Source organism: Excalfactoria chinensis, chromosome 1 (genome assembly GCF_039878825.1).
Source record: "Excalfactoria chinensis isolate bCotChi1 chromosome 1, bCotChi1.hap2, whole genome shotgun sequence".
NCBI classification, from domain to species: Eukaryota; Metazoa; Chordata; class Aves; order Galliformes; family Phasianidae; genus Excalfactoria; species Excalfactoria chinensis.
Genome location: NC_092825.1, coordinates 45,633,706 through 45,659,786, shown reverse-complemented (window position 1 = coordinate 45,659,786; position 26,081 = coordinate 45,633,706). Strand labels below are relative to the sequence as shown.

Below are 26,081 nucleotides of genomic sequence, written 5' to 3'. Positions count from 1 at the left end.
AGACTGAAAACATTTAGAAGAACCCCTAGTCTTCCCCAGAGATTGCCTTCTCCTGCCATGTCCCGGTGAGGGTATGGAAGGATGGTCAGAAAGAGTTTGGAAGTGAGAAGATTTGGCAGGTAGATTCAAATGACTGTGGCTGTGCAATGAAGAGAGAGGGGGGAGAGGTATTCTTTTACCTTACCCTACAGTGCTTTACAAGCTAACATCCTTGTTCTTGTCTTTCAGAGGAGAAATGCCGTAGCTTTATTGAGCTTTCTCCACCAGCAGAGAGAGGTAAGAGCAAATGCCTGTATTTCACCATAGCTAACCAGTGCACCTCCTTGAGACAAGGGACCTGCAACATTTCTCCTGCATGAGGACAGTGAGTGGGTCCCCAGATACACAGGCCTTGTGGATGCTAAAAATAGAAAGATATCCTCCCAGATCATTGCCCAAACCTCTATCATCTGTGAGGTCAGCAACAGGAACCCTGGGCCTCCTCCCACATGAAGTGGGGTTCATCTCTTTCAGTAAGTTGTCAAGTTCAAGCCTGTCATCTGATGTAGTCAACAGGGAGGGGATGGACATCACCCAAGGGCATTCCTTCCCTTGCACTGGATGTTCACTCAGTGCTGCAGTCTTGAGGTCTGATGGATGCCTCTGAGAGCCCAGTCACTTCCTTGTACTAAGCAATCGGGACATCCAAAAGGCACACATTGAGTGAAATCCTGCCTCATCAAATATCAGATCTGGGCTGGAGAGCTGACTGTTCCTGTCACTGTCACATGGTTCAAGTTATCCCGGGGATAATGTCAGTACACCTGGATGGGCTGGAACACACACTGGGCATCTACAGCAGCCAGAAGGGAAACAAGTGCTCTAGTGGATCTCACCTTCTTTCTCTGTCTTGCTTCCCCTGTCATGTGGCTAAGAATGATGACTTGTTTTTATAAAGCCGTGTGCATTCTTAGTCTTGGGGTCCAGTGCCAGTGATGTGCTGCGCACGTTAACCTCTCATGCTTATTCTTTTTGGAAAGAGGATTTACATAAATCAAATGATGCTGGTGTTACAAGATCATTTTGAAATCACACGGATCTCCATTTTGTCATAAGTGAACACCTTCCCCACAAAAGGAATCGCTCTTGCATTTGCCACAACATGCTCCTTTCACAGGAAGAATTCATTCTTTTTTTTTTGGCTTTCTAATCTTCTTGTTCTCCATTCCCTGCCCAGGCTTCTGGCTCTGTTGGTTCCAATGTCTTCCCCAAGCCTAAGAAAATAGCAAATAGCAAAGAAAATAGCTCATGCAACCAGAATACATCCTGGTAAATGTCTCTTTCCTCACACTCCTCCTACAGCTTTTTGGTTAATTTCAACCCAGATTTAAAAGAAAGCCTCTGTTCTGTAAGACACTGAGGTCTTCAAGATTAACTAGATTAATGTGCTCAGTATGAGCACAGCACTCACAATGCCACAGCTCCATCACCTGCTTTCTCCCCTTCACGCATACAGTACTACTTTAAGATGACCTAGGTCTCCAGAGCAGCCACCAGTATGGGCAGCGAGACCAGTCTGCTTTCATAGGGAAAGCAGTGCAGAGACCTCTGAGCACTGCTGGTGCCTGTGGCCTCCAGGACACTCTTGGCAGTCTGACCTCTGAAGAAACAGTCTCTGTGATCTTGCTTCAGCAAGCAAACCTGCTCCTCTGTGCAGGGAATGCAACTCATTAATTCCTGCTAAAGAGGTGGGTGACTCGATGGGACTAATGATGTTTGAGGAGTTGAGTTAAGTGCCACAGTAATGAGGGTTTTCTTCGCATTCCTTTTCCCCAGTGGAATGACTCCTCTAGGGCCATTAGCAATTGCTAACAGTAGTGCTCCCAGTGCTGCTTCATTTGTCAGATTAGTATTTCTTCTTTAGTGAATCCTGTGCTCTTCCAGAGCCCAGTATTACCAAATGCCTTTTCTCATTCTCCTCTATCCCTGCCACACAATGAGATGGGATGAGAGCTGTGGTATGACTCAAGTCCCATTGATAAGCCCTGCATGAATGTGCCCACTCTCCATGCAAGCAGCAGAGTGAGTGGTGAATGTAACTGCTCTAGCCAAATATCCCCCATGGCTTTACCTTGCTGTTTATGAATATCACTGGCTTATACACAGACAGCTGTCTTAGGTCCTCTCAGCTTTTGCAGTGTTGGATCAGCCAAGCTGTCTTCTGTGACACTGTCCCCTTCAGCATCCTTGCTGATAGGCTGGGGACTGGTTGTCTTCCCCACCTTCAACAGACTTCCTTTCAGAATTAGGTTGGGAAGGAGTATTCTCTCTTCAGGAACCCATTTGGTGCTGATGTGAGGGGTTTCTGATTCCTGGCAGGAATCCTGTGGCTGTCACTGGGGTCAGAGATGCTGTACATCAGCCTCCTGCTCATCAGCTTCATCCTCCTGATGGTGGAAATGCTGCACACTGGCAATCCTGTCTGTGGACTGAAGCTCAACGCCTTTGCTGCTGTCTCCTCAGTGCTGTCAGGTAAGTGTGTTACTGTGGAACCTGGCAGCAAGACAGGCACATGTGGGCAGAAATAAAAATACACTGACAGCCTCTCTCATTCACTCACCTCTGTTGATGAAAATCAGAGTGAAAGGAGCTGTAAAAAGCTTCTAAAAAGTGTCTAAAGAGAAACAGAGTTAATGGGAATTGCAAGAAGACAGTGGTGTAGGAGCAATCCTGGGGAGGTGGTATAGCAGCTGCTGGCTCTGCACAGCAACAGGAAAGCCCACACAAGGCTGGAGCATGCAGCTCTGGCTCCTACGATACCTTCCTTTGGTTTTTTTTTGCTTCTTGTACCAGGTCTTCTTGGGATGGTGGCACACATGATGTACAGTCAAGTCTTCCAAGCCACAGTTAATCTGGGACCAGAGGACTGGAGACCGCACACGTGGGACTACGGCTGGGCTTTCTAGTACGTGAGCTCTGCAACCACCCTCACTTCCCTGGGCTGTGGGTCTTCAGACATGCTACACCTTGTCCAAACCCTCCTCCCTTCTAGACCCTTTGTGTTTCCAAAGACATGGTTCTTCTACTGCTCAATCTCCTGTCTTTGCCTCACCCCCTGCTTTAACAAATCGCTGACAAGTTACACAAGAACTGGTAAAACAATGGAGTCACACTTAAACAAGTACCTTCTGCCCTGCTGACTAATCAGGCTTGCCTCTATGCTTGTTTGTCCTATTTAGTCTCAGTTCTTCCCTGTGTGCAGAGGCCACTGCCACGCCTGTGATGTTGCTCTCCAAAACACCTTGTTCTTCTACAGTTTAAATAAAATTGCATGGTGGTTTGACATCTTCACTGAGCCAAGTCCAGAAGGTCTGTTCCTGTAGCATCAAGACTAGACATGTGGCTAAAGATTTGGGCACTACAGCCAGAAAGAGCAGATGTAAAAAGCAAGTGGCTCAGGATTTCTTTCTTCAAAGGCTGAAGAAGCTAACTCCAGCTGGTATGCCATAGCTGACTTGAAAAACAACTGGGTGAAGTCACATAAGACTATTAGTCTGACACCTCTAGTTTTTCTAGTTCATGTTCTTGCTCAGAAGCTTCTACCTGCCAAACCAGAGTGCACCACAGTGCATGCAGTTCAACTCTTTGCCTGGCTTCTCATGGCATGTGTTGTTCTTGTTTCCCTCTTGCAGCATGGCTTGGACCTCCTTCACCTGTTGCATGGCTTCTGCTGTCACCACTCTCAACACCTACACCAAGACAGTGCTGGAGTTCAAACGCAACCACATCAAGGGCTATGATATGAGCTTCAAGGATCAGCCTCAGCACCACCAGTACTTCATACAGCAGCAAATAAGCAGCTACTATGAGTCCCGAGACAAGTCCCTCCATTCAGTGTCTGAGGGAGTTGACTTCTACTCTGAGCTGCAGAAGAAAGTGCTGCAGCGGGAACCAGAGCTGGACCTGGATGAGGTCTTGGGACAGACAATCGGGGAAGATCAGTGTTAGGGATGAATGTACAGGGGCAGAACAGTGGGGCTTGGGAAGCACAAAGCTCTGAACCAAACACTAACACCACTGTTAGCAAGTTCTTGAGCTCTTCCTTCCTCTAATGTTCAGGGGGTGAGAAGAAAAGTCAGGCACTGGAACAGGGCAGCAGCGGTGCCAAGAGGAGGCAAGGCAGGTCTTCTCTGATTATAGCCTGAAGGGTGTCCTCAGCTGGGAAGGATGAAACTGGAGGTGAATGTTGTTGGTGCCATCAGTATCCAAGCAGTCAGACAGAACTGAGGCAGGTGCCATGATCCCAGCAGCACTGCTTTAAGGAAAAGATAAACTCAGCCCAACACAGCTGGGCCTCTTTGGGTGGAGTCACAATGCCATTCCAGCAGCCTCTTTTGATCAGTGCTAAGGTGTAGGGCATAAGTGCTCATACTGACTTGCTGTAGTCCTCCCTGAATACCCTATTTATTCTTCATTTCCAGGCCCGGTCTCCTGTCCCCACCCCCCAGATTAAAAGTGCTGCTGGAGTAGAAACATGAGATTGCTTTCAAACATCTCCTCTCTCTCTTACCTGTAAAGACCCCCATACGGATCCTCCTTGCTTTGCCCCCTCCAGCTCCCATTCTGAGATATTTATCTGTCTGACTCTTTCTACTGTGCTTCTCCACATTCTTTAAGAATCCTAGGCTGCACTTTGGCTTTTTTGTTTCTCTTCACTTACCCCTTTTCCCCTTAGTGTAAAAACACCACCAACAGTCCCCAAATCAAGCAAACACATCATCCCTCAGAGGTGAAATGGTGGTTCGCATGAGACACACTGATGCTGTACACAGTATTTATTTGCTCCACTGCAGTTCACAGTTCAAATACATTTTCTCAACCATATACAGACAGACTCTTTATTCACAGTGGGGGCGTGTGTGTGCGGGTGGGGTGAATTCACAGTATGGAGGAGCTAATGTCACTGCACTCAAATGTAAGTTCTCTCAGGAAGAACCTCAAGAGAATAACTACTTCAGGTAATGAATGCCTCACCTTTCCCAGCAAGGTGGTGGCTAGACAGGAGGAAAGGTGCACTCTTGTTTAGTCTTCATATATTAACTGGTCCTCGCACTTTCAGTTCTTATTATACAGCTATATTAACTAACCGAATATTATAAATAACTAACCTGTCTGGAGGAAAATCCCAGGCCTAGAGCTGTTGCTACAGTTGTGCTAATATATACACAGCTATTTACACAAAAATACCATTAAACATATACAAACTGTTCTCGGGGTTGGATATTAGGAGAGAAGGGCCCAAAGGCCAGCTTTGGGGCTTGCAGCTAATCCTGAAGACCTACACTGAAAGCTGTCCTGGAAGCTTTATATGGAGATGCAGGGAAGGAGAAGAAAGGGTGATGTAGCAAGATGAGGTGTCAAGAGCCCAGGAGAGTAAACCCATGTGTCCATCCTTGATGTAAGCATCAAAATGACTCCATCACCTTGCTACTCAGAGGGATATGCAGCAAAACAGGAAGGGTACATGTCAGAAGGAGGACAGAAGAGCCATCTGCAATTCTCACCTCAGCCTGGCTCTGCATAATGTCAAAAGTCAGATCTAGAAAAGCACACTGGGAAAACAGGTAACATGTTGCTGCCCTGCATTGTGAGGAGGTGCCAGGGCAGCAAAGTTATTGGTTTATATATAGTTACTTCATTGCAGGCAACTTCATGTAGATGCTTTGCAACTACAACACAGGAGTCTGACAGCATGCTCACAGGCCCAGTTCAAAGTACTAAACGTACTGAAAGCAAACAAATGTGCCTTGGGGGCAGTCTATTACTCCTGGAACTGCGGATAGAACTGGGCTGGCAGGGCAATGGTCAAGTTAAGCCCGGAACGGGGGTCACATACACAGAAAAGCTTTCCATCTCTACCTCTTGTCTGAGCCTCTAAACCCTGCAGTGGTTATGTGAGAATAAACTTCTCTACAGTTGTATCTATAGTCCAGTGATCTTTACAGTGCCAGTAGGGACCTGCTGAGAGCCTCTCCCAAAGGGGCTGCTATGCTTTTCAAAGGGGAACTCAGTCCACTGAACTGCAACATGATGCCACAATGAAACTTCAGGTTCATACAGAACTTAAGGACGGATGAATAGGATGTAGAAATGAGATGTGAACCTTTTGCTTCTATGTAGATCAACCACAAGAACCTGCCTTGAACTTGGATCTGGGAAAAGAAACACATAAGTGCAAATGCTGAAAATTTTTCTTTCAGCCATCTCTATCAGGTACCAGAGAGCCAGTTTGTCTGTGAGCTTGGCAACAAGATGGAGAAAAGGGCTGAGAGAATAAGAAAGGCTGTAGGCAAGACCTGCCATGAAGAAGCCAGACAGAGGCTTCTTTCCAAAAATATGAAGATTAAAGCAGATGGTGTTCTTTACCCACATCATTTGCCTGTAGTTATCATAGCCCACCACAGGCCTTGAGCTTGTTTGTATGCCTGGGAATACTGTTTGGACATAAAAAGGAGCATCCTAAATCTGTTCATAAATTAAACATATAAAAAATATACATATATTGTATAAATTGATACATCTATATAATATGTGTGTGTGTGTGTGTGTGTGTGTGTGTGTGTAAGCTCTAAATTCACATTTCCATGTTACCTGGAAGGAAGCATGCAAGAACAGCATATGGACGGGGAGACGCTGAACAAGGTTCATCTGATACAGGACAGATCTGCCAAGGACAAACCAGCTTCCAGCAATATTCCCCAGATAGCTCTGAAGAAAGGGGAAGTGCTTTTAGCTCCCACTCCCTCTAAACAGCAGCTTTCCTGAATGTCCCCTGAGCAGCTTCCTCTATTCCCCATGCAGGTATTAGGTCATGTCAAAATCTCAGGAACCACTAGGCTAGAGCTGGAAAAGGAAAGGGAAACAAAAAGACACAAAGTGAGAATCCATTATCACTCAGTCCAGTACAGAAAAGTGTTAATTTACTCATCAGCACCACTAGGCACCACTAGGTAGGGCGTCCATGGAGGACCCCTCTTTGGCCATGTCAGAACAAGTGACCACTGCCCTACCTCTCTGTTCTGTCTGAGTCTCTCAGCCCTTTCAGATTGTCACCCCTGGTTCTTTCTAAGATCCTCCTCTTTGTCAAACTGCTAAAGTACAGCTGGGCCTCACAATGTGTCCAGTGTACGCCTAAAGTCTTTGATCTTGCAGTCAATTTGAATCTCACCTCATGAAGAGCACCTAACTGTGTTTGGATGGAAGTGGTCACATATCCTGAACAATCTGTATATGATCAGAGATTCCTGCACAATCTCACCTTGTGAGGAAAGTCAACAAATTTCAGCCGAGCAAGAAATCGCCTCACTTCTCCACGGCTGATTTTGGGAGTAGAAGTGTCCTTTAGCCACACCATTCGACCCTGTGTCATCATGGCCCATTTCAAGCCCAGCTTGCTGACTGTGAGAAATCCTGGCTGTTTTTCAGAGGTTGCAGTTGTTGTCACAGTGATGTGAAATGCATCCTTCTGGAGATCATTAATTCCAACTGATTCATCAAAAAAAGAGAGAGAAAATTTGGTGAGGAATAATAACTATGTTTCACCCAGAAGAAATTTTACAGTCTTCACTCATTCCAAACAGTCATGGGACTGAGGGTGTATTCAATTTGATTTTTCAATAGCATGAGCCTTAGTTCATTAGGGAAAACAATTTTAAGTAAAAATCTTTCCATGGAAATACACTGAAAGGTAGATCAACCGTGGCAATTTTTGGTTCTGAGGTGCCTTTTTTTGTGTTTGACATACGAGATGTACATATTTAATTAATGCAGTTCACTTGAATAGAACATTCCTTTCCGCTCCTGCTAGCATAAATTGTTACCTCTACAGAAGGGTAAATTGTTAAAGTAGGAGCAAATCAGTTTACTCCAGTTACCACAGAATGATCTGTACAGACCTCAAAAATCCCAGCCTCTAATAAATCCTTCTAAGAACAATATTCTGTTTGTTCCTGACTGAGCTGTTTTTTGATACAAATCTGATTAGACATATCACTACACAGCAGCTTCTCCCTGCTTTCTGGCCTACTGGATTCGGTGCTATACGCACTGGTCTTTTATCCTGCATCCTGCCATGCTCAACAAGCTGGCTGTTGGTTGAACTGCTTTAGAAAAAGAAAGGAAATCTAACACGGACTGTGAGATCTGGTAAATGTTAAATCTAGATCCACTTTCACTTGGAAATATGCAATGAAACATTTTGTATTTTCCCTTTCGAAAAGAAAGAGGAAAGAGCAGTACATTTGCTACCTCAAAGGGCAGGAGAGGACAGCCAGCAAAGGCAGAAGTGTATCTGAGGTGATGTGCTCCATGGGAAGCAAGGGAATATATCTGGTATTAAACATGCATGAATTCAAAGTCAGACTTTTCCATGCTTAAAAATGTTCAAGAATCTTGGTGGGTCTTTCACTGGTAAAGTAGGAGTTGGAGAGGACCTCCCTTCAGGAGGAAGAGCAATCTGATTTCCCACTGCTGGTCTGTGTGAGTGGAGGATCTTAAATACTATCTGTAATTAAGCACAACTATAACACTTTGCTTCTCATATCTACATCTTCATTCTTCCATATTTCTTTTAACCTAGGTAGTCTCACCACCATCTGAACTCACCTGCTGAAGCAATGACTTTGTCTGTTGCATTGGTGAGATCCAAAAGGACTGTAGGGAAAACAGGATGAAGGAAATAAAGGTGGTGCAGCCCTGGGCGCTCAGATCTGGGACCAGGATGCTGTTGGAATGAAAAGCGGACAAAAATGTTACAGACGACTGCCAAGAAGCAGTCTAGCTTTGCCAAAGGATGTTTACTGACATTCTGCTACCTTTGCTTGGTATTGAGAATCAAAAACTTGATGGTTCCACAGATCAGAAAGAGTGCAAAACTTGCTTTCTTAAACAAAATTTGCTCCCCAGCCTCTGTAAAGCTGTAAGCTGGTAAAATCAAGATTTGGTTCTGTGAAAGCTGGCTTGCTTGGCCAAGCTACTGGAAGTTTGGGACTCCATGCTGACTTGCGTGTTGGCATGCTGAAAAGAATCTCTCAAAGTCTGGGAACAAAGTTGCAGGCAGAAAACCTCCATTTTGCAATTTCATAACACAGAAAATTTTGGTTTCGTGGAAGGGAGCTTTCAGTCTATGAAGTTTTTTGGTGGAAAAATCATACATATGCTCCTGTGTACAGGCTCGAAGACGTCCATCCAAGTCAAAGAAAGGGAAAAGATGTCCCTAGAAGTCTCAAATAGCAGGTTTAGAGTTCAATTACATTAGGAATAAAAGACAGAGATTACATGTACCTCCCTCCCAGAAAACTCAAATTGAAGAAAGGGCGGCTGCTCACCAAACTCTGTAGCACAGGCTGTGCTTCATCAGCCCAGAAGAGAAAAACAGATTTCTTGTCCAAAGTCATGACTGACAGTGCATCAAGTTGCTGTTTCTGCCATGGGAATTCCTGCTTCCAAACAGGGAGGCCAGATTTGCCATCTACCACCACCACCTCAAGACAGAGAAAGAGATGTAGCATTAATGGGTGTTCAGGTGTGGGTAAAAAGAGAGTCCCCTTACACTGGCACAGCCTGCGCTGTTTTCTGTCAGACCTGTGGCCACACAGGGACCAGTGTCAGCCACAGAAATGGGAACTGCCCTTTTCAACCCAGGCTCCTTCACTTTTAAGCTGCCACTGCCCCCTCTGCCGCCTCTTGTTTTACCTTCTTCTTCCCATTTCCAGTCTGCGCTTGCAGCATGATGTCCAGGGTTTGATCAGCACTGAAGTACCCCAGCACAGGCTGGCTGCAAATTTGAACAAAGAAACACTCAGCTCTATGACAGAAAAAGAGGAAATGCTTTCATCCTCCATTCTGCCTCTTACCAAGGCAGCAATTGCCATACTAAGGAAAATATTTCATCCACCGAGAGTTATTCTTACTGGCAGAAACCATTTTTTGGCGGATAAGAAAAGTGAAAAATGATCAAGCAGTCCTTAGTACTTAGTGGGCATTCTTCAGAGTTGACTGGGGGGAAGGGAGGGTGGGCAATACCTGCTGGGCTGTGCAGGCATTTGTTTATCACCCTATGGCATGGCTGTATTATTCTTTCCCTAACATGACAATCTGTACAGTTTTGTTACAGACATAAAAAAATTACCCAAACCTTTCAACATTCATCAAAAGATCTGACCTCCTGCTCGAAGCAGTTTCTAAAAAGTTCCTTTTTATCCTCTCCCTTCTGGGCAACTTAACACTATTACTTCAATATCTATTATTATAACTGCTTTCTAAACGTCTTACTTGCCTTTGGCTTTCTGAGTCTAACCTCTATCTTCCCTAAATTCAGCACAGCTGGACCTAAGAAGCGTACATGATTCCTCTGAATTCAGAGTTTCACAGGCCAAGGCAAAATAACCATACCATGCAACAAAACTGGTGAGGGGTCTGGAACACAGGTCTTATGAGGAGTGGCTCAGGGAGCTGGAGAAGAGGAGGCTCAGGGGAGAACTTATTACACTCTACAGCTTCCTGAAGGGAGGTTGTGATGAGGAGGGGTTTGGCCTCTTCTCCCAGGCAACAAACAGGACCTGAGGAAATGGCTGCAAGTTGTACCAGAAAAGGTTTAGACTAGACATAAGAAAGAACTTTTTCTCTCAGAGAGTGGTCAGGCACTGGAATGGCTGCCCAGGGAGGTGGTGGAGTCAGTGTCCCTGGCAGTGCTCAAGAGGCATCTGGATGAGAAGCCACGAGATATAGTTTAGTGGTTTGTTGTAGCTACAGTAATGGGAGGATTGTTGGACTAGATGATCTTGTAGGTCCCTTCCAACCTTGTGATTCTGTGATTCTATGCCCTTCTTCCTATTGTTTATGATACACTGTTGTATTTTGTACAATTAACCAAGTACCAGAGTTTGGCTAGATGTGCCCAGCCATGAGGCTTGCTATGGAAATACAAAGACAAGATAAACTCATCACTTCTTGTGACAGTCAGTTCCTAATGATTAATCTCGTCCACAGAAACAAGGCTGAATTTTCATTTTCTGGAACACGAGCAACTTCTGCTCATAAGCACTTTTCTTGCTACGGCAAGATTAAAATCCCTGTTAGCTCCCGTTACTTACATGCACACATGAATTCATCTCTCAGGCTTCATCATCTAAGCACACTAACTTAAATCTTCCACGCTATAGTATTTTTCCAGCCTTTTTCTCCAGATTGTCAAGGCTCCACTTTAAAATGTGCAGACCAGAATAGCTTTTTAACAGTAACGCCGCAGCACAGCAGTGGCTTGACTATCTATATTTAATGTATCAAGGAGGGCAACAAAGATGATTAAAAGCCTACAGGGAGAGATATATGAAGAGTGGCTGAGGTCCCCTGGTTTGCTCACTCAGAACAGAGGAGCTGAGGGGAGGCCTCCTGGCGGCTGCAGCTCCTCACAGGGAGCAGAGGGCAGAGCTGAGCTCTGCTCTATGTGACAGCGACAGGGCCCAAGGTAACGGCATGGAGCTGGGCCAGGGGAGGGACAGCTGGGGGTGAGGGACCCCACACACTGAATGCAGGCAGGCATATGTATTTTAGATGCTACCAATCAACTGAAAAATCCCCTGGGCACTTTCTTGTATGAACCAGAAGGCTAGTAATTATTCCTGTCCAACACTAATCCCCACAGCAACCAGCAATTAATCCTCTCTTATCTGAAACATCCATTTACAATGCAATTTTCAAATGCTTACACAATTTTATGGTCTCTGAACTTCACTCTTGTTTTGTAACTACTGGTTGTCCTTTCCAGGGATCTTGTCAAAAGCTACCCAGAAATGCAGCACACCTGCAGCAGCCAGGCTGTTATTGGAGAATGAGTCCAAAGACATGGACTTAAGTCTGCTTGGCTGGAGCAAGACAGAGCTTGAAGAAGGGTTACTGAGGGAAAGGGGAGCTCTCAGCTGGCTCTGTACACTCTGTCTGATGGTGACCTGAGTTTAAGCTTGTTTGACTCTCTGGTGACACATCAGAACTTGGACTGGAGGATCTCCAAAGATGCCTTCCAATCCCAACTACTCAGCGATTCAGTGATTGGAACAACAAAAGTGTCTTTCAACACTTCTTGATTTGAATCCCTACAAATTTTTCAATCAGTCAGTTCATTTAGAAGTTTACTGCATATTACTGATTTTATAGCATCCGTGAACTGGCTTTGTTTAGTCAGCATACGCTTACCCTTTAAACTTGACCCATACCCAAAAGTCTGCAGACTCTGGAATAAAAACTCTTTTAGTTTACTACCTTTCCCCACATTGAGATCAACTGGCCATAACCCATTCCTAAAGCCATTACTTATGTCATCCACCAGCATTCAAGACTGGGCATGGTGTAAGAATATCAAATCTAGATGATCTTTTTTTCTTAATGAAGATTTCTTAATGAAGATTCTGTGCCTTCCTCCTACAGAAGCTGTTGACAGGTAACACCGAGGTGAGAGCTGCTTTCTTTCCTCTAGATAGCAGAGCTAGCAATCTGTTTCCCACATAATTTCCTTCAACTGTGCCCAGCTGCCCTTTGCAAACATTTAGCACTCAGAAAGCTGAAACTGCTTGTTATTATCAACCCATTAGGTCTAGCAAATTGCTTAACTTCTATGTGTGAAGTCAGAGGATGAGAAATATTATTTTAAGGTTTACATTTAATATTGATGGCAGACTGCCATCAGAGTGCTGAGTTTTAGCTTTCAAGGAAGATTAAGATCCATGCGGCATATTCAGGCACCTCTAACACTTAGCATCACTAATGCACCTGCTTCCCTCCACTGAGCTGGCAACTGGCAGCTGTGGACAACAGACGGGCTGAATCACACACCAGGAGTCCCCTAAGCTCCAGTGCCACAGTAGTCAAGACGTTAATACTGGATATCTGTATCAAGCCTTTTATTTATTAGAACAAAGAAGGGGACAGACTTTTTAGCAGAGCCTGTTGTGATGGGACAAGGGGAAATGGTTTCAAACTGAAAGAGTGGAGATTTAGACTGGATAGGAGAAAAAAGTCTTTTTTTACAGTAAGGGCAGTGAAGCACGGACACAGGTTGCCCAGAGAGGTGATGGATGCTCCATCCCAGGAGACATCCAATGCCAGGCTGCAGGGGCTCTGAGTATCCTGATCTAGTTGTAGGTGTCCCTGTTCATTGCAGGGGAGTTGGACTAATGACTTTTAAAGGTCCCTTCCAACTCAAATAATTCCATGACTCTATGGTTTGTCATCACCCACACGTAGCTCTAAAGGTTTTGAGCCTTTTGCTTTTCGCTCCATTTGACCTCCTTGTTTGTGCATCATTGTATCCATATATGCCTCTATTTCTTAGATTTCCTTGCAGACTTGGAGAGTTCTTCTTGATTGCTTTTTAAGGAGCATATTCACTTAAGGGTGAAAAGTATGAAACAGTATAGAAACAAAAAAGAAAGAAAAATGTTCCCAGTAGCTAACCTGCTGATGTTCTGAATTTCCAAGGTCCAGCGGGGCTCCAGGTCCTGTCCCTGCAGTAGGATCAAGCCCTCTTTGGTGGTGATGAGCAGGTTGCTGCAGTTTGTGTCAGGTGCCTTTATCGTCTGCAGGAAGTCAACACCACCGCTAGGACAAATGGAAAGCAGAGAGGAGATTCCCAGGCTTGTATTTAAGCACCTCAGCATTACCTGCCTGTCCACCCAACAACTTACCTAAGATTTGAACTATTCATGGAGAGCTTCATCTTTTCCTCAGTGACTGAGGCTAATTTCACATTGTTGTTTCTTAGTTAAATAGGCTAAGTTCAGATCTATGTTCTTATGAACATCTTGAGTTACTATAAAAAGCATAGGCTGTAAGGTTTCACATTTGTTCCCTTCTTTTATTCCTATCAGGACTGACCTGGACCACAGTTTGGCAGTACTGAGTACAATACTCCATAGTATTGTTAACAACCAGGAGTGGAAAGGACAGAACTGTGTCTAGGAGTGCAAGAAGGTGCACATCTTCCCTTCCCCTTCCAGCAGAAACAAGATTATAAGTTCGTCTCCTACCTGTAAATGTCAATGAGCTCTGACAAGTTTACAGATCTACGCTTTTCCCACTCTGGCTCCTCCTGATGCAGCATCATAGGAAAGCTGTCCCGGTTTCTGGCTTGGGTAAAGATATCCCTCAGGGCAACTGCTTGAACATTACCTGCCAGAAAGAGTAAAGATGAACAGTCCTGCTTACAAAGGTTAATTTCACTGTAACACAGAGGGTCCTTTGGACTTCTACAGTTATGGCAAAATGCAAAGGAAAGCCCAGAATTATATCTTCCTTGGAATGATGCACCACTGGCAGAGGTGGCTTTGGGAAGCTTAAAGGTACTCCAGGCTAACAGACACTGATACTCTTCCACTGCATAGCAGTAAGACTCCTTCCCCTGCTGTCTGCTCCCAGATTTCACAGTACAAGGCATAGCAGAGACATCCCAGGAATACTCTAAGCCGATTTAGGTAAAAATAATGTTCTTTTTCAGTAAGGTGAAGTACTTGAGAGTCAAAGTGCATCTTACCAAAACCAAACAGGATGTAGATGGCTCCCCGGCTGGTGATATGGACTTGAGGGCCAATTACTTTCCCTTCTCCTATGACGTTGTACTTCACAGGCCCGCCCAAAGCAGCCCCAGTCTTTCCTGACACCAAGACGAAAAACACATCAGGCTGCAAAGACAGAGATGTAGAGATTTCTGGCAGTGCTTTCACACATTTATGCTCTCAGAATCTTGTCTGGTACCCACAGCATGAAGCTCTGTTGCTCTTTCTCCCCACAGCAAGGTCTAGCTAGTGGTCTCTCTGCTCATCTTGGCTTCCTGGGATTCTTACATTCATGCTTTTCTCTTGTCTGCAAAAGCATCAAAGATGGAAGGGACTTCAAATAACTGAACTCCTCTAAGAATAGTAATGCTAGAATCACGGGGAGGGATGAGCATTGAGGAAATCTGCACTTGATCACACAACTATTTACCACCTAAGGTGAACTGAGTGCTCTTTTCTCCAGTGATCTACCTCAACATGATTTTCTATATGGCTGCTAGACAGTCACTTCAAATCAAGCACTCACTGAGCGGAAACAATTCTTAAGTCTCAGCCAGGGCTAAATAATAACCTTTTGTTCATTCCCAGCTGATAAGAAACACAGGTTGTGCCATTATTGCTTGATCTCACTGTTGTGACCCACTGAAAGAATGAAGGTGCTTTTCAAGCAGCTCTAAGAGAACAAAAATTAGGGGCTCTTGCATCTGCTGTTATAACCTTTCTACACTGAGGTCCTCAATTTTCCTCTAGATAGTCAAGGTCCTTTCTAGTCTTGAGCACAGACATGCTGTACCTGTGTTTCTTTGAGGGCCAGAACAACAATATCCCTAATCCCATCTCCATCTACATCTGGAAGAGTTGCAGCTGGTGCAGCCAAGATCCCATCTGAAAGGTGAATGGAGTTCAGTGTCCAGATGGTCTTGCCTGTGGAAAGAACAGGATGAAAGAGATCTTGGGGAACCAGTGGGCATTCCCAGACAGTTCAACAAAACCTTCTTGAAGGAGGGAAAAAAGAGCTTGTTTTCCTTATTCTTTGAGAAAACAAAAAGCAAACACAGGGTCAAGAAACACATTGAAGTGAAGCACATTTCTTCAGACTGGCTTTAAGCTGTGTCTTTGTTCTGCTGTGCTTCCTTCCCTGTATCTCTCTAAACAAACTTTCACCCAAAAATCTTCCTGAAATAGCAGGGCATATTTGAGGTTCACTCTTGGAAGGAGAACCTAAATAGGAATTGCTTTCCACAGCCAGCAATACAGACTGTAGATGGATGCCAGGAAAGAGAACAGATGGGCAGTTCTGATATTCAAAGTGCAAATCTGTGTCTCCATTAAATTCCCAGCAGCAAATAGCCACTCCAGTATAATATGCTCACTCCACCTCGGGGTGAAAGCATGTTAGCAGACGTGATGTCAAACTGTTCAGCAGTCCAGCATGGTCCCAGCTGGAAACTCAGTAAAACCTGTTTTGCAGGTTAGCTGATAAACACTCAAAAAAAACCCAAAAATGAAATGTGACGCTTTTACTTCTCCGTAATTCTTTTGCCAGAGCTTCTCTTTTTTCTACCAGTTTAAAATTACTTTGCTGCTGATACTGTTGGGTAGGACAGACTTTATACCTACATGACAAAGGAAATCAAAGGCCAAACCTATAAACATTCACGCACATTATTAACACTACTACTGCCTATGGTCATGACAATGCAAACACAGGGCTGTGCATATGATCTATCCCTAAAAACATTTGGAAAGAATGTTCCGCTGCTCACTGACTGGATCTGTGACTTAAACACAAAGTTTCCTGTATTTCTCCATTCTGTATTCTAATTCCAAAAACATCCTCCCATAGAAATCTATGAATACTTCTGCTAGTGAATAAATGTGGCAGAACAGATACCAGAGAATGAAGGTTCATGTGACCAAGTGATTAAAAATGCAGCATTCATTCATATCTACTGGATTCCTCTATGGGCCTAGTTTCTTTGGAAAGTTTATCTAGCTGTAGCACACCTCTTCACATAACTTCTCTGAGTCTGTTGTTCAGCTTTTCAGCACCATTAGTTAGGTGCAGAGCTGTACTAACAGCTACACGTTGATGAAGACAGATCTTGTATATTCTTTGCGCCATGAAGATGTTATAGGACAGGATAAACACTTTAGACAGCTCTGAAATGGTAGGGTGGAGATACTGCCAGAGAGCATCAAAGGTTTGAATGCTCTTTTCCCTTTTATAACGTGAAAATTGACAGTGTTTTGACCCTTCCTGTGTGTCACTAATAACAGCCACAGCTAGTAATTGACTCTACCTGTGGAGGCACTAAGAAGGCCGAGGAATTTAGCTGTTCCTGTCACAAGGCAGATGGGCTCTGCTGGTGACCCCAGTGACAGCCCTTTGCACTGCACACTCCGAGTCTCTTCTGGAAGCTGGATGGACCATAAGGTGCTGCCATTCATACCAGAAAGGGCCACCACTGTCACAGAGGGCGTAGATACACCTGGAAGAGACAGGAAGAAAAGAGTAAAATCCTTTGCCATCAAAGGCTATGTCCACACTGCCTTTGGTCCTTGTGCTTGAATTTCAGTTCTAGCTCCTGAAGCTGAGTGGCTCAAGCCAGCTCTATCCACACTGCCTTAAAGCAAAGGTCAAATCCCACTCTATGGCTTAGTCTTTCTGCCAGCAGAATCTATCCGTGACTTTCAGATAAGTTAGGCTATGAGCCAACAGCACAATCAAAGCTGATGGCTGGACATGAGCTAACAAGAAATATGGTCAGGTGGGCATAGAGAAACCAAGCTCCTTCCAGGGACAACCTGCTCAGCTGTGTCAAATCATTCTGTTGTTAAACCAGACCGATCTTTCTGATGCCCTCTTCCTCAGACCAATGGACACCACTGAGGAGATGCCTTAGGTTAATTCCCAAGGCAGCTGCTGCCTCATGTGTAAGGCCTGGGCTGTCTGAGCAGCAGCAGGTGACTGACAATCTGAGAGCTTTTTCTGTTGTGGTTTTAAATGAGTTTTTGTCATTGTTGTGAGAAATAGATTGAATGAAACAAATTGGTGTAACTCAGGGTCTTTTCCTAATTCACCACTTAGCACAAAATAATAGTGAGAAAAGGTGCCCCATGCTCTTTAAATAGACTATTGGCTCTGATTTCAAATACCAGCAACTTTTAGCTCAGTCTGCCCTTATATAAAACTGTAATCTCCACCTTTCATACCATAATTTAGGATATGAACTTCCACACATTTCAAGATAACAACAGTTCCTGTTGGCTCCTGTTTTACTGGCAAAACTCTTCATGACTTGATTAAATGGAGGTACTGAGCCTACTCTCTAAACCAAACTTAATCACTTGTCAAACTGAAAATCACGTGGCTTATGCTAAAGAGTTGTCTCAACATAAATTCTTTTTATTGGGTTGGCAGGGATCAAGAACTCCTAATTCTTCAATGCAGCTCACAGCTGTAGTGTGTACAAGCAGGATAAACAGCTAAGAATGTCACAGCTTAGTCCATCAGATAACTACCCAAAGTCTCTATCAGACACTGTGTGAAGACTTTGAGCACAAGCTTGAGGAGGGTTGATGTCCAGCTACCTAGGTATGAGTGCTTACACCTGCTTTCCTACCTGCTTTATGTCATCTAGCACAGAGTTAGCCCAGGATGCAGCTAGGTATGGCTAGTTCCATTCAGAGCATGCTAAAAACTGCACATGTGTCAGTGATGAAAGAGAAACAAGTACAGTGCAATGGCAAAACACGGAACGCAAAGACAACCTCTACAAACTGAATACAGCTTTCACATCAACAGTCTCTCTCATGTACTTCATATAAAACTTAGTCTGCACAATTTTTGTTCTGCTATGTTTTTTTTTTTTATAGGACTTCTACCTCCTTGCTTTTAAATGATAGGAGTGACTGAGTCTTTTAGTGAAGGGCTTTGAGAAGTAGCACAGTGAAAAAAGCAACAACAACCTTATTTCTAATTGCTATTTGTAGTGCAGTGCTTTCCGACCATTTTATCTCTGCTTACAGATCAAGGGCAGAGAGATGGACAAATATAGGACAGAGAGACAGACTCACCCCAAGGATTGGTAAGGGGAAAAAGGTGACCGCAAACTATTATTGAAGCATTAACAGCATGATAAAGCACAGACACAAAACAGCAGCCACTTTAGTGGGAAAAACCCTAACAGAGGATTTACAGTGGCAGCAACTTTTCCTAACCACTGTATGAATATCCAAAGGTATTTGACAATTAGAGGAAAAAAAGCAGAAGACACTTACCCATGACACTGGCATTCATCAGGGCTGTGAAGACGATGAGGATGTCAGGGAGCCCATCACCATTCACATCACACAGCTCCAGTGGGGATAACACACCACCTACAACAGTCACAGAGAACCACCACGCGGTTGACAAAGCAGCCACCCAGCCAGCTCTCCACTCTGGGAGCAGAAGGCTGGCACCAAAAATACTCATGGAGTCTGCTAAGGAATGATCAGTGCCAGGCAGCTCCCATCATGGCTAGATCTTTTATTGCATGGAAAGGCAGAAATGTAGCATATGGGTCAGAGAAAAGAAAGGGAAAAATAGAGGAGCTAAAAGGAAAAAAAATGATGTCTACTTCCCAATTCACTTTCTGAGGTGACGTGGGAGTCATGTATCTTATGAAAGGCTTAGATTTGGAAGCTGGGGCAGAAAGCAAGGAGGGAGAGACATATCTAGACCTGACAGAAATTATTTCACAATACTGCAGGGGTCAGAATGGGAGATACTTTAGAAATGTTACCAGTGGCCTGTACAGGATGACAAAAGATTCCAAATGTTGATTTACAGATTCAAGCAGGGCAAGACAACAGAAATGAGGTTAGTTGAGCCAGTCAGGAGACATAAAGACCTCTATCCCTCTCTTCCCAAACTCCCACACACTTCAGTGATGAGGTGCTGGTGAAACCCAGGGTCTAGAGAGGGAGGCACTGTGTTTTAAAGTGGGCAGCTCCATCTGAAACAGAGCACACCTTGTGGGCAAAAAGGCAGGGTGGGAGAAGTATCAAAATGTTTTTTGGTGTTGACAGAAACAAGATTTTGTGATCTACTGCTGTCAGATTTCACAGGCCTCAGCCTGAAAAGTGAGCAGGACAGAGCCTCCTGTCTTTTACCTCGGAGCATCTGCAGTGGTGAGGAAGGGTCTCTGTTCTGAGCTGGCTCTCCCAGATAGGTCTCTCCCGCCGATGCCCAGCCTGGGAGCTGCCACCTCCCCCATGCCAGATGCTGTTCCTGGGGCTTTCTCACCTGCTCCCTGACCTAGGTTGTGGTTCCAGGTGTTATGCAAGTCCCTAGGGGGACAGGGAATTAGAAACGCGCACACCAGCACAAGAATCATTGAGATCACCACGGTGAGCAAAAAGACTGCTGTGCGCAGGTATGGCATGAGGGACGGAGCAGCCTTCTGCTCCAAGCTCCCAGCTGCCTCTGCAGGATAACCCTCAGGTGCACATTCTGACGTGTGTTGCTTCGTCATCCCAACCTCCACGTCGGAATCGGGATCCTGCACCTCCTCAGGGGGGCTCTTCCCATTCTTGACACCCCCATTTTTCTGTATGTTGAGTACAAGGTCATCTTCACTTTCATCACTATCGGCCTGAGTGAGAGGATCGTACTCTCCAAGATCCGGGCTCTTCTTTCCTGTGGGAAGAGAGATGGAGAGAGACAACAAAGCATTCACTCCTTGCTTTTTCAGGACCTAAATGGAGAAAAGGCTGCAGTGAGCCAAGAGTTCCAAGTGACAGCTGTGAGAAAAGATACTGTCCAGTTTATTTTATTATTATATATACATACACATAAGTACGTATATTTTCTGCTTTGTAGTGAGTCATACTGACACAAGTCATGCTTAGCTCTCTTGAGTACCTAAGGTGCAGCACTCCCCTGACTTCAGGCTGAACTCCTTTAACACTTGCCAAACTCTAATCCCAACACAGCCTCTCTTCTCTTGTAAGCTGGGTTCTTCAAGGGGGCCTTCTGAAACCCACTTTTCCCCTGCTCCTCCTGCCTGAACCAAGCAGCACTGCTGCCTCCTAGGGTGCTGTATTTGCTGTCCTGATTTGTGAGGGATGGAAGGAAGGGTCACAGCAGGGATAGAGCACTGGGTAGATAATCAATGGATATCAATTCCTTGATGAGGGCAAAATAAGTGATTTCACTCTTCTGGACGAGTATATATTTTGGTTTCTAAAGGGATGAGGGATGTTCTTACAACTTGCTCTGCATGGTTCAGCACTGTAAGATGGAGCATTCCAGCTCTTACACTAAGAAACTGGTGCTCCCCCTCTGTTTCTGCTCCCATCCAACACAGCTGACAGCATATACCCAGCCTTGCTGAGAGAAAACATAGTGCTGATGTCTGATACAGGTGGTGGTATGAGAACGTACCTCAGCTCTAGGTGTCTTCCCAGCTCCCACCCCTGTGCCATGGATGCGTGACACACAGATGATTCTCCCGCTAGCCCAAGCCAGCCACAGGGAGCATGACAAGGGCTGGTGCACAGCCTGGTCTTATGGCATAAGGCCAGGGCCATCTGTTTGCAGGGGTAGGAGAGATCAGGCAGTCTCACTGCTCTGAGCTACGAGGGGAGGCGCACGTCTCAGGGAGCAGCCTTGAGCCACCAGCCTGGGCATGGAGCCATGGCCACTGCTCTGATGTTTATAAGGTTTCGGTCTATTTCTCTCTCTCCTATTCCAAGCTGGGATTTTTTTGTCCCAGATATCTGTCTCATTTCCCTTTGCCTAAAGCTGACCTGAGAGAGGAACTAACTTGTGTCTAAAGATGCTTGAAGTTATACATGCAAGGCATAAATAACTAGCAAAGATACACAAGCAGTAGCCATTCTTAGACACTAAGATGCTGGGGAAAGTTTTACTGAACAGAAATTAAAGAACTCTCTTGGTTATTCTTACTGCATAAGATAACATGTCTTGGAGTAAATCTATACCTAGAGGACTGTGTTCATTTTAGGATACTCACTCACTACTCATTGATTTCTCATTTGTTGCCCCACAAAAGTACCTTCACTTCTCCTTCCTGTACTGCTTACAGATGATGGTCAGTGTCTACGTTAGCATTGAAGAAAAGCAGTCAATGCTAGCAAACATCAAATGGAGTAGCCAAAGCAACTTGGCCACTGTGAACAGAAGGAAATAAAGGTACCCAACCAGATCCCAAAGGGTCTAAATTGGAAACTTCCTTTCTGAACTATATGCTTCCACACGGGACTCATGTCAAAACAATCTGTACACATACTCCAGAAAGTTTGCTCCTTGCAGAGATAGAGCACCCAGCTAAAAGATACAGCATTCCTATGGCACAATGTATTCCTGTGAGACACTGTATCACATAGTTCTACCCTAAAGCAACACTCATTCAAAAGGTGGGCATTTCAGAGGTCTTGACCTTGGTTCTTGGACCTCTGCTCCATCCTGGGAGCAGCACAGATGCCTGACCTCAACAGCACACAGCTGTCTGCTCAGAGACTGCAGTGAGAGAGCAGTGTAAATTTCCCAGACAAAGCTAAAAGAGAATTGAGATCACATTCCAGAGTGGTTTCACTGGCAGAGTGTTCACAGCATCTCACTACTGACTAAGGTGTGCCAGTTCAAGACTGACCAGAGTGGTATGAAAAGTAAATGCTGCTGACCCAAAAGTAAATGGTACTTCCGAAAACTGGCCTGAGAAATCAAAGGTGGACAGTTCAGACGTTAACCATAGTGCTCCCAGTTTTGGAAACAGGTGTGCTCCAAGTACAGTAGGCAAACAGCATGCGTACCCTTTAGACAGATTGTGACTCACTGCCAAAAAAATACCCTACCAAATGATCTGTAAGTGCTCTAAAAACACACCTGGAAACCTGGTATAGGCACGCTCAACTCAGCCCCCAAGAGGCTGCTCTATGGTGCAGAGAGGTAGTCACACATGATTCACCTGGCTGGAGGGAGAGCAGAAGGAATGTGACTCTTCACTTGAGTTTTAGGTCAATGGCTGTGACCTAAAACATAGGGAGAGGTGAACACAGTTTAGGCTGTGTGAAAACAAGCCTCAGACCATTCAGAGAATTAAGATTTACTGATAGATGCCCCTGAAGTCAAATTCTTTCCTTTGTGGTCAAGTCCAAGGCTCAGGAAGTGGGAAGGCAGTCTGCCCAACAAGAGATAGCTAAAGCTGCCTCTGTGCTAAGTGTCAGAAAATCCAATGTTCCCATGCAGTTTTTAGATCTCCAGTGTGGAAGTTAAAATGCTAAGAATTGAGTGATCCTCTTGATCAAAATCTCAACCTATCTCCTGAAATAACAATCACTGCATAACCTTCATGATCCTGTGCTAAAGAAAACAGACCCCGGGCCATTCTGTGGCCTCCAGCATGTAACAGACTTACATAACTCACATCCTGTTATCTGCCTTCTGCATAAGGTCTCTAAGGGCATACAAACCTTGCACTCTACTGACACAACATTCAGATCAACGGTCAGTTTCCCTACTGCTTTGTGTTTTCTTCTGCAGCTGTCACAAATAAACAGCTTCTCTTCTGACCCGACGGAACTTGTTCTATTCCTCTTTTTCCACAACACTAATGATAAAACAGAAGTTCCTAGTCAATGGCCTGTGGTTACCAACCATCAGAGGAACTGCTGCTTGTGGTCTGTGGATAAGTTACCAGTCCTGACACCCTGGGTGATTTAGCAATCACTGAGAAGAAATAAAATTAAATAACACAAAAAGGAAGATTTACAAAGATCAAAGAGAGAGAAAATGCCCCATTGTTAACTTGCAAGGGAAGCAGACCTCCAAAGTGCACTGACTTTGAAAACACTCTGTGAGTTTGCTGGATAGTACTTTTTGCAGCAGCAGTTCTTGGGACTCCTGCAGCAGTAGACTGGGATCTCCTAGAGAAGAAAAGATCAATTGTGCTACAACTTGGAAAGGAGGCACCTGTGAGGTAAAATGTGTTGGAATCAAGTCCTGCTTATAATTAAATATTCACTACTAGTTCCTTGAAAGATATTAAACTACCATCTTTCTTTCTTTTTGATTTTCTGGAAATGCGTTTATTTGTACTCACTTTGGAGTGAAAAGAGCAAACCTTGGACTTTACATAAGTGCAATTTCGGTGCATTATTCCAGTGATGACATACTGATATCAGACTCCTTTGTACTTGCTCCAGGCTTCTGTTTATTCTTCTGTGTTTCAGTGGTTGGCAGGCACCCATCATTGGGTACAGCAGAAGTATCTCTAAGTCCATGGGGAGACAAGTTGCCACATATTGATGTAATTAATTTAATGAGATGCAGCAGGAAAAAAAAAAAAAAAAAGCCATAGCAATAGACTTTCTGCTTTCTCATTGCTGTTGAAAGCTGCATTTTTCAGGAGCTGACCGTGCAAACAAGGTATGATACATACAATTTCACCTAAAGACTTATAAAAGAACTGCTTTCTCAATTGCAGCCGCAAGGTCTGTTCCATTTCTCAGATCAATGCCTCCCAATGGTACATCTCAAATGCTACTCCTGAAGACCTCAAGAGAGATTTTGTCCATGTTTTCTTATGGCTCCCCTGTGGTCACACACCAACACACACACATCCACTTGTTTGCATCTTCCTACAGAAACTTCATGCACAATGTACTCCCTCCCATTGAGATCATGGAAGCGTAGAATCATTAAAGCTGGAAAATACCCTCAAGATCACCAAGATCAACCATCAGCCCATCCCCACCATGCCGACTGTGTCCACATCCACACAGTTCTTGAACAGCTCCAGGAATGGTGGTTCTACCACCTTTGTGGGCAGGCTGTGCCAGGGAAGCACCGCTCCTTCAGAGAAGAAATTTTGTTCCTAATATCTAACCTGAACCTCCCCAGGTGCAACTTACGGCCATCACCTCTTGTCCTATTGCTGTTACCTGGGAGAAGAGGCTGAGCCCCACCTCACTACAACCTCCTTTCAGACTGTGTAGAGATGAGGTCTCCCCTGTGTCCTCTCTTCTCCACACCAAACAATCCCAGTTCCCTCAGCCGCTTCCCATCAGACTTGTGCTCCAAACCCCTCACAGCTCTGTTGCCCTACTCTGGACACATTCCAGGGCCACATGCCTTTCTTGTAATCAGGGGCCCAGAACTGAACACAGCACTTGATGTGAGACCTCAGGATCATCTCCCTGCACCTGCTGGCTGCACTATTTCTTATCTAATCCAGGATGCTGATGGCCTTGTCCACCTGAGCACACTGCTGGCTCACATCCAGCCGGCCGTCAGCTAACACCCCCGGATCCTTAGAGATGAGCAGTGCCTCAGTCCCCCGGCTGTCCCAGAGGCAGGACGTGCTCAGGAGGCACCTGCTGAATGCCACCAGGTGCGCTGGCACTGTCCCCAGCCCTGTGCCACTCCATCCAACGGCAACCAGCAAACTCAAGTTCTGGTTTCGCAACGTTTTTGTTGTTTCAGAGCCTTTCAATACCCCAGCTGAAAAGAATGGTTGGACTGCTGCTCGCTGCCTTATCTTGGAAAGATCTGGTTCCCGACACAGCAGTCCCTTATTGTTGAATACCCTTTCATCTTGCTTAAGATCTCTGGCTGGAAACCATGAAGACGTGGTAAGAGGCCTTTAAACACGTACCCAGATGATTACACTTCGTGTACGTTCCACACCGCTTTTTTGGGGTGAAAAACAACGATAACGTCCAGCACCCACCCCTGTTCCGCCGCTTCCCACGACGGCCCCGACCCCGCAGGAGCTGCCCATCCCCACGTCCCCGCGGCCGCATCCTCATGGCAACGCACTCGCTGCCCGGCAACGCAAACCCCGCGGGCCGCGAGGCCGTCAGAGCCAGGCCCGGTCGCGGTGCGGCCGCCTCAACCCGTTGCGGCCCGGTGCTGCGCTCCCTCCCCACCGCAAGAGCGAAACCCCTTACCCGGCAGCTTCAGCGCCCGGGACAGCACCGTAGCCATGCTGGAGTGGAGTAGTGCGCATGCGCACCAGCAACCCTCCTCCCCGCGCCTCACCCGCGGCATGCTGGGAAATGGAGTTCGCCAGGCGCCACAGGGTGCCCGCCTTGCCCGCCATACTGAGCGCCGGCCTTACTCCCACCGGAACATGAGCTCTTCACGGGCTCGGTCGCCGTTCCATCCCCACCATGTTCTTTTACAAAGGCAGGAGTGGTGGGAGTCCTGGTTCAGCTTGTGTGCTGTCATTAAGCACTGCCCGCATATCCGCATATCTTGTACAGCATGGCCAGCTCAGTCAGATACAGCAGGATACTTGTTGGCCTATGATTCACACAGAGAGAGGCATTCCTTTACTTATTTTTGGTGTAAAGATGTGTCTTCATTTATGGGAAGTTCTTGGTTGGAAGAAACCCTGATTTGGTTTGTTATTTTGCAACAGTTTATTATTACAGTCCTAAAATCTGCCAGGGTGTTTTCCAACGCTCCCTTCCATCTTCACC

At 45.3% G+C, this 26,081-nt stretch overlaps 2 protein-coding genes across 5 annotated transcripts in view; one reads left to right on the top strand and one right to left on the bottom strand.

Annotated features, from left to right (window-relative positions):
* The window catches only part of GSG1 (germ cell associated 1), an 87,372-nt gene extending 82,510 nt beyond the window's left edge, over window positions 1-4,862 (top strand). For 2 of the 4 annotated variants that reach the window (XM_072334860.1, XM_072334867.1), the window contains 4 exons: window positions 229-276; window positions 2,359-2,511; window positions 2,833-2,944; window positions 3,672-4,862. In XM_072334860.1, coding sequence (XP_072190961.1) covers window positions 229-276; window positions 2,359-2,511; window positions 2,833-2,944; window positions 3,672-3,987 — 629 coding nt within the window. In that variant the 3' untranslated portion in view covers window positions 3,988-4,862. The remainder of the gene's footprint in view (window positions 1-228; window positions 277-2,358; window positions 2,512-2,832; window positions 2,945-3,671) is intronic. The other 2 variants (XM_072334852.1, XM_072334876.1) reach the window with 1 other exon arrangement.
* On the bottom strand, window positions 4,798-25,611 carry FAM234B (family with sequence similarity 234 member B). Its single transcript, XM_072334840.1, has 13 exons — window positions 25,548-25,611; window positions 19,879-20,271; window positions 18,870-18,968; window positions 16,889-17,077; window positions 15,379-15,509; window positions 14,564-14,711; window positions 14,061-14,202; window positions 13,489-13,632; window positions 9,733-9,814; window positions 9,366-9,521; window positions 8,644-8,761; window positions 7,298-7,524; window positions 4,798-6,882 (listed from the first exon to the last, which is right to left on the bottom strand). Exons 1-13 carry the CDS (start codon window positions 25,582-25,584, stop codon window positions 6,877-6,879), a joined length of 1,872 nt encoding a protein of 623 aa, XP_072190941.1. The 5' UTR covers window positions 25,585-25,611; the 3' UTR covers window positions 4,798-6,876.
* Window positions 25,612-26,081: the final 470 nt, after the last annotated feature.

What these genes read in the sequence shown, in the direction of transcription:
- FAM234B (XM_072334840.1), bottom strand. Translation starts at nt 25,584, where the DNA reads ATGGCTACGGTGCTGTCCCGGGCGCTGAAGCTGCCGG. An exon ending in CTGGAAATGGGAAGAAGAAG is followed by an intron (nt 9,522 to 9,732) that starts GTAAAACAAGAG and finishes CTCTGTCTTGAG; the next exon opens with GTGGTGGTGGTAGATGGCAA. An exon ending in CAAAGTCATTGCTTCAGCAG is followed by an intron (nt 7,525 to 8,643) that starts GTGAGTTCAGAT and finishes TTGATGAATCAG; the next exon opens with TTGGAATTAATGATCTCCAG.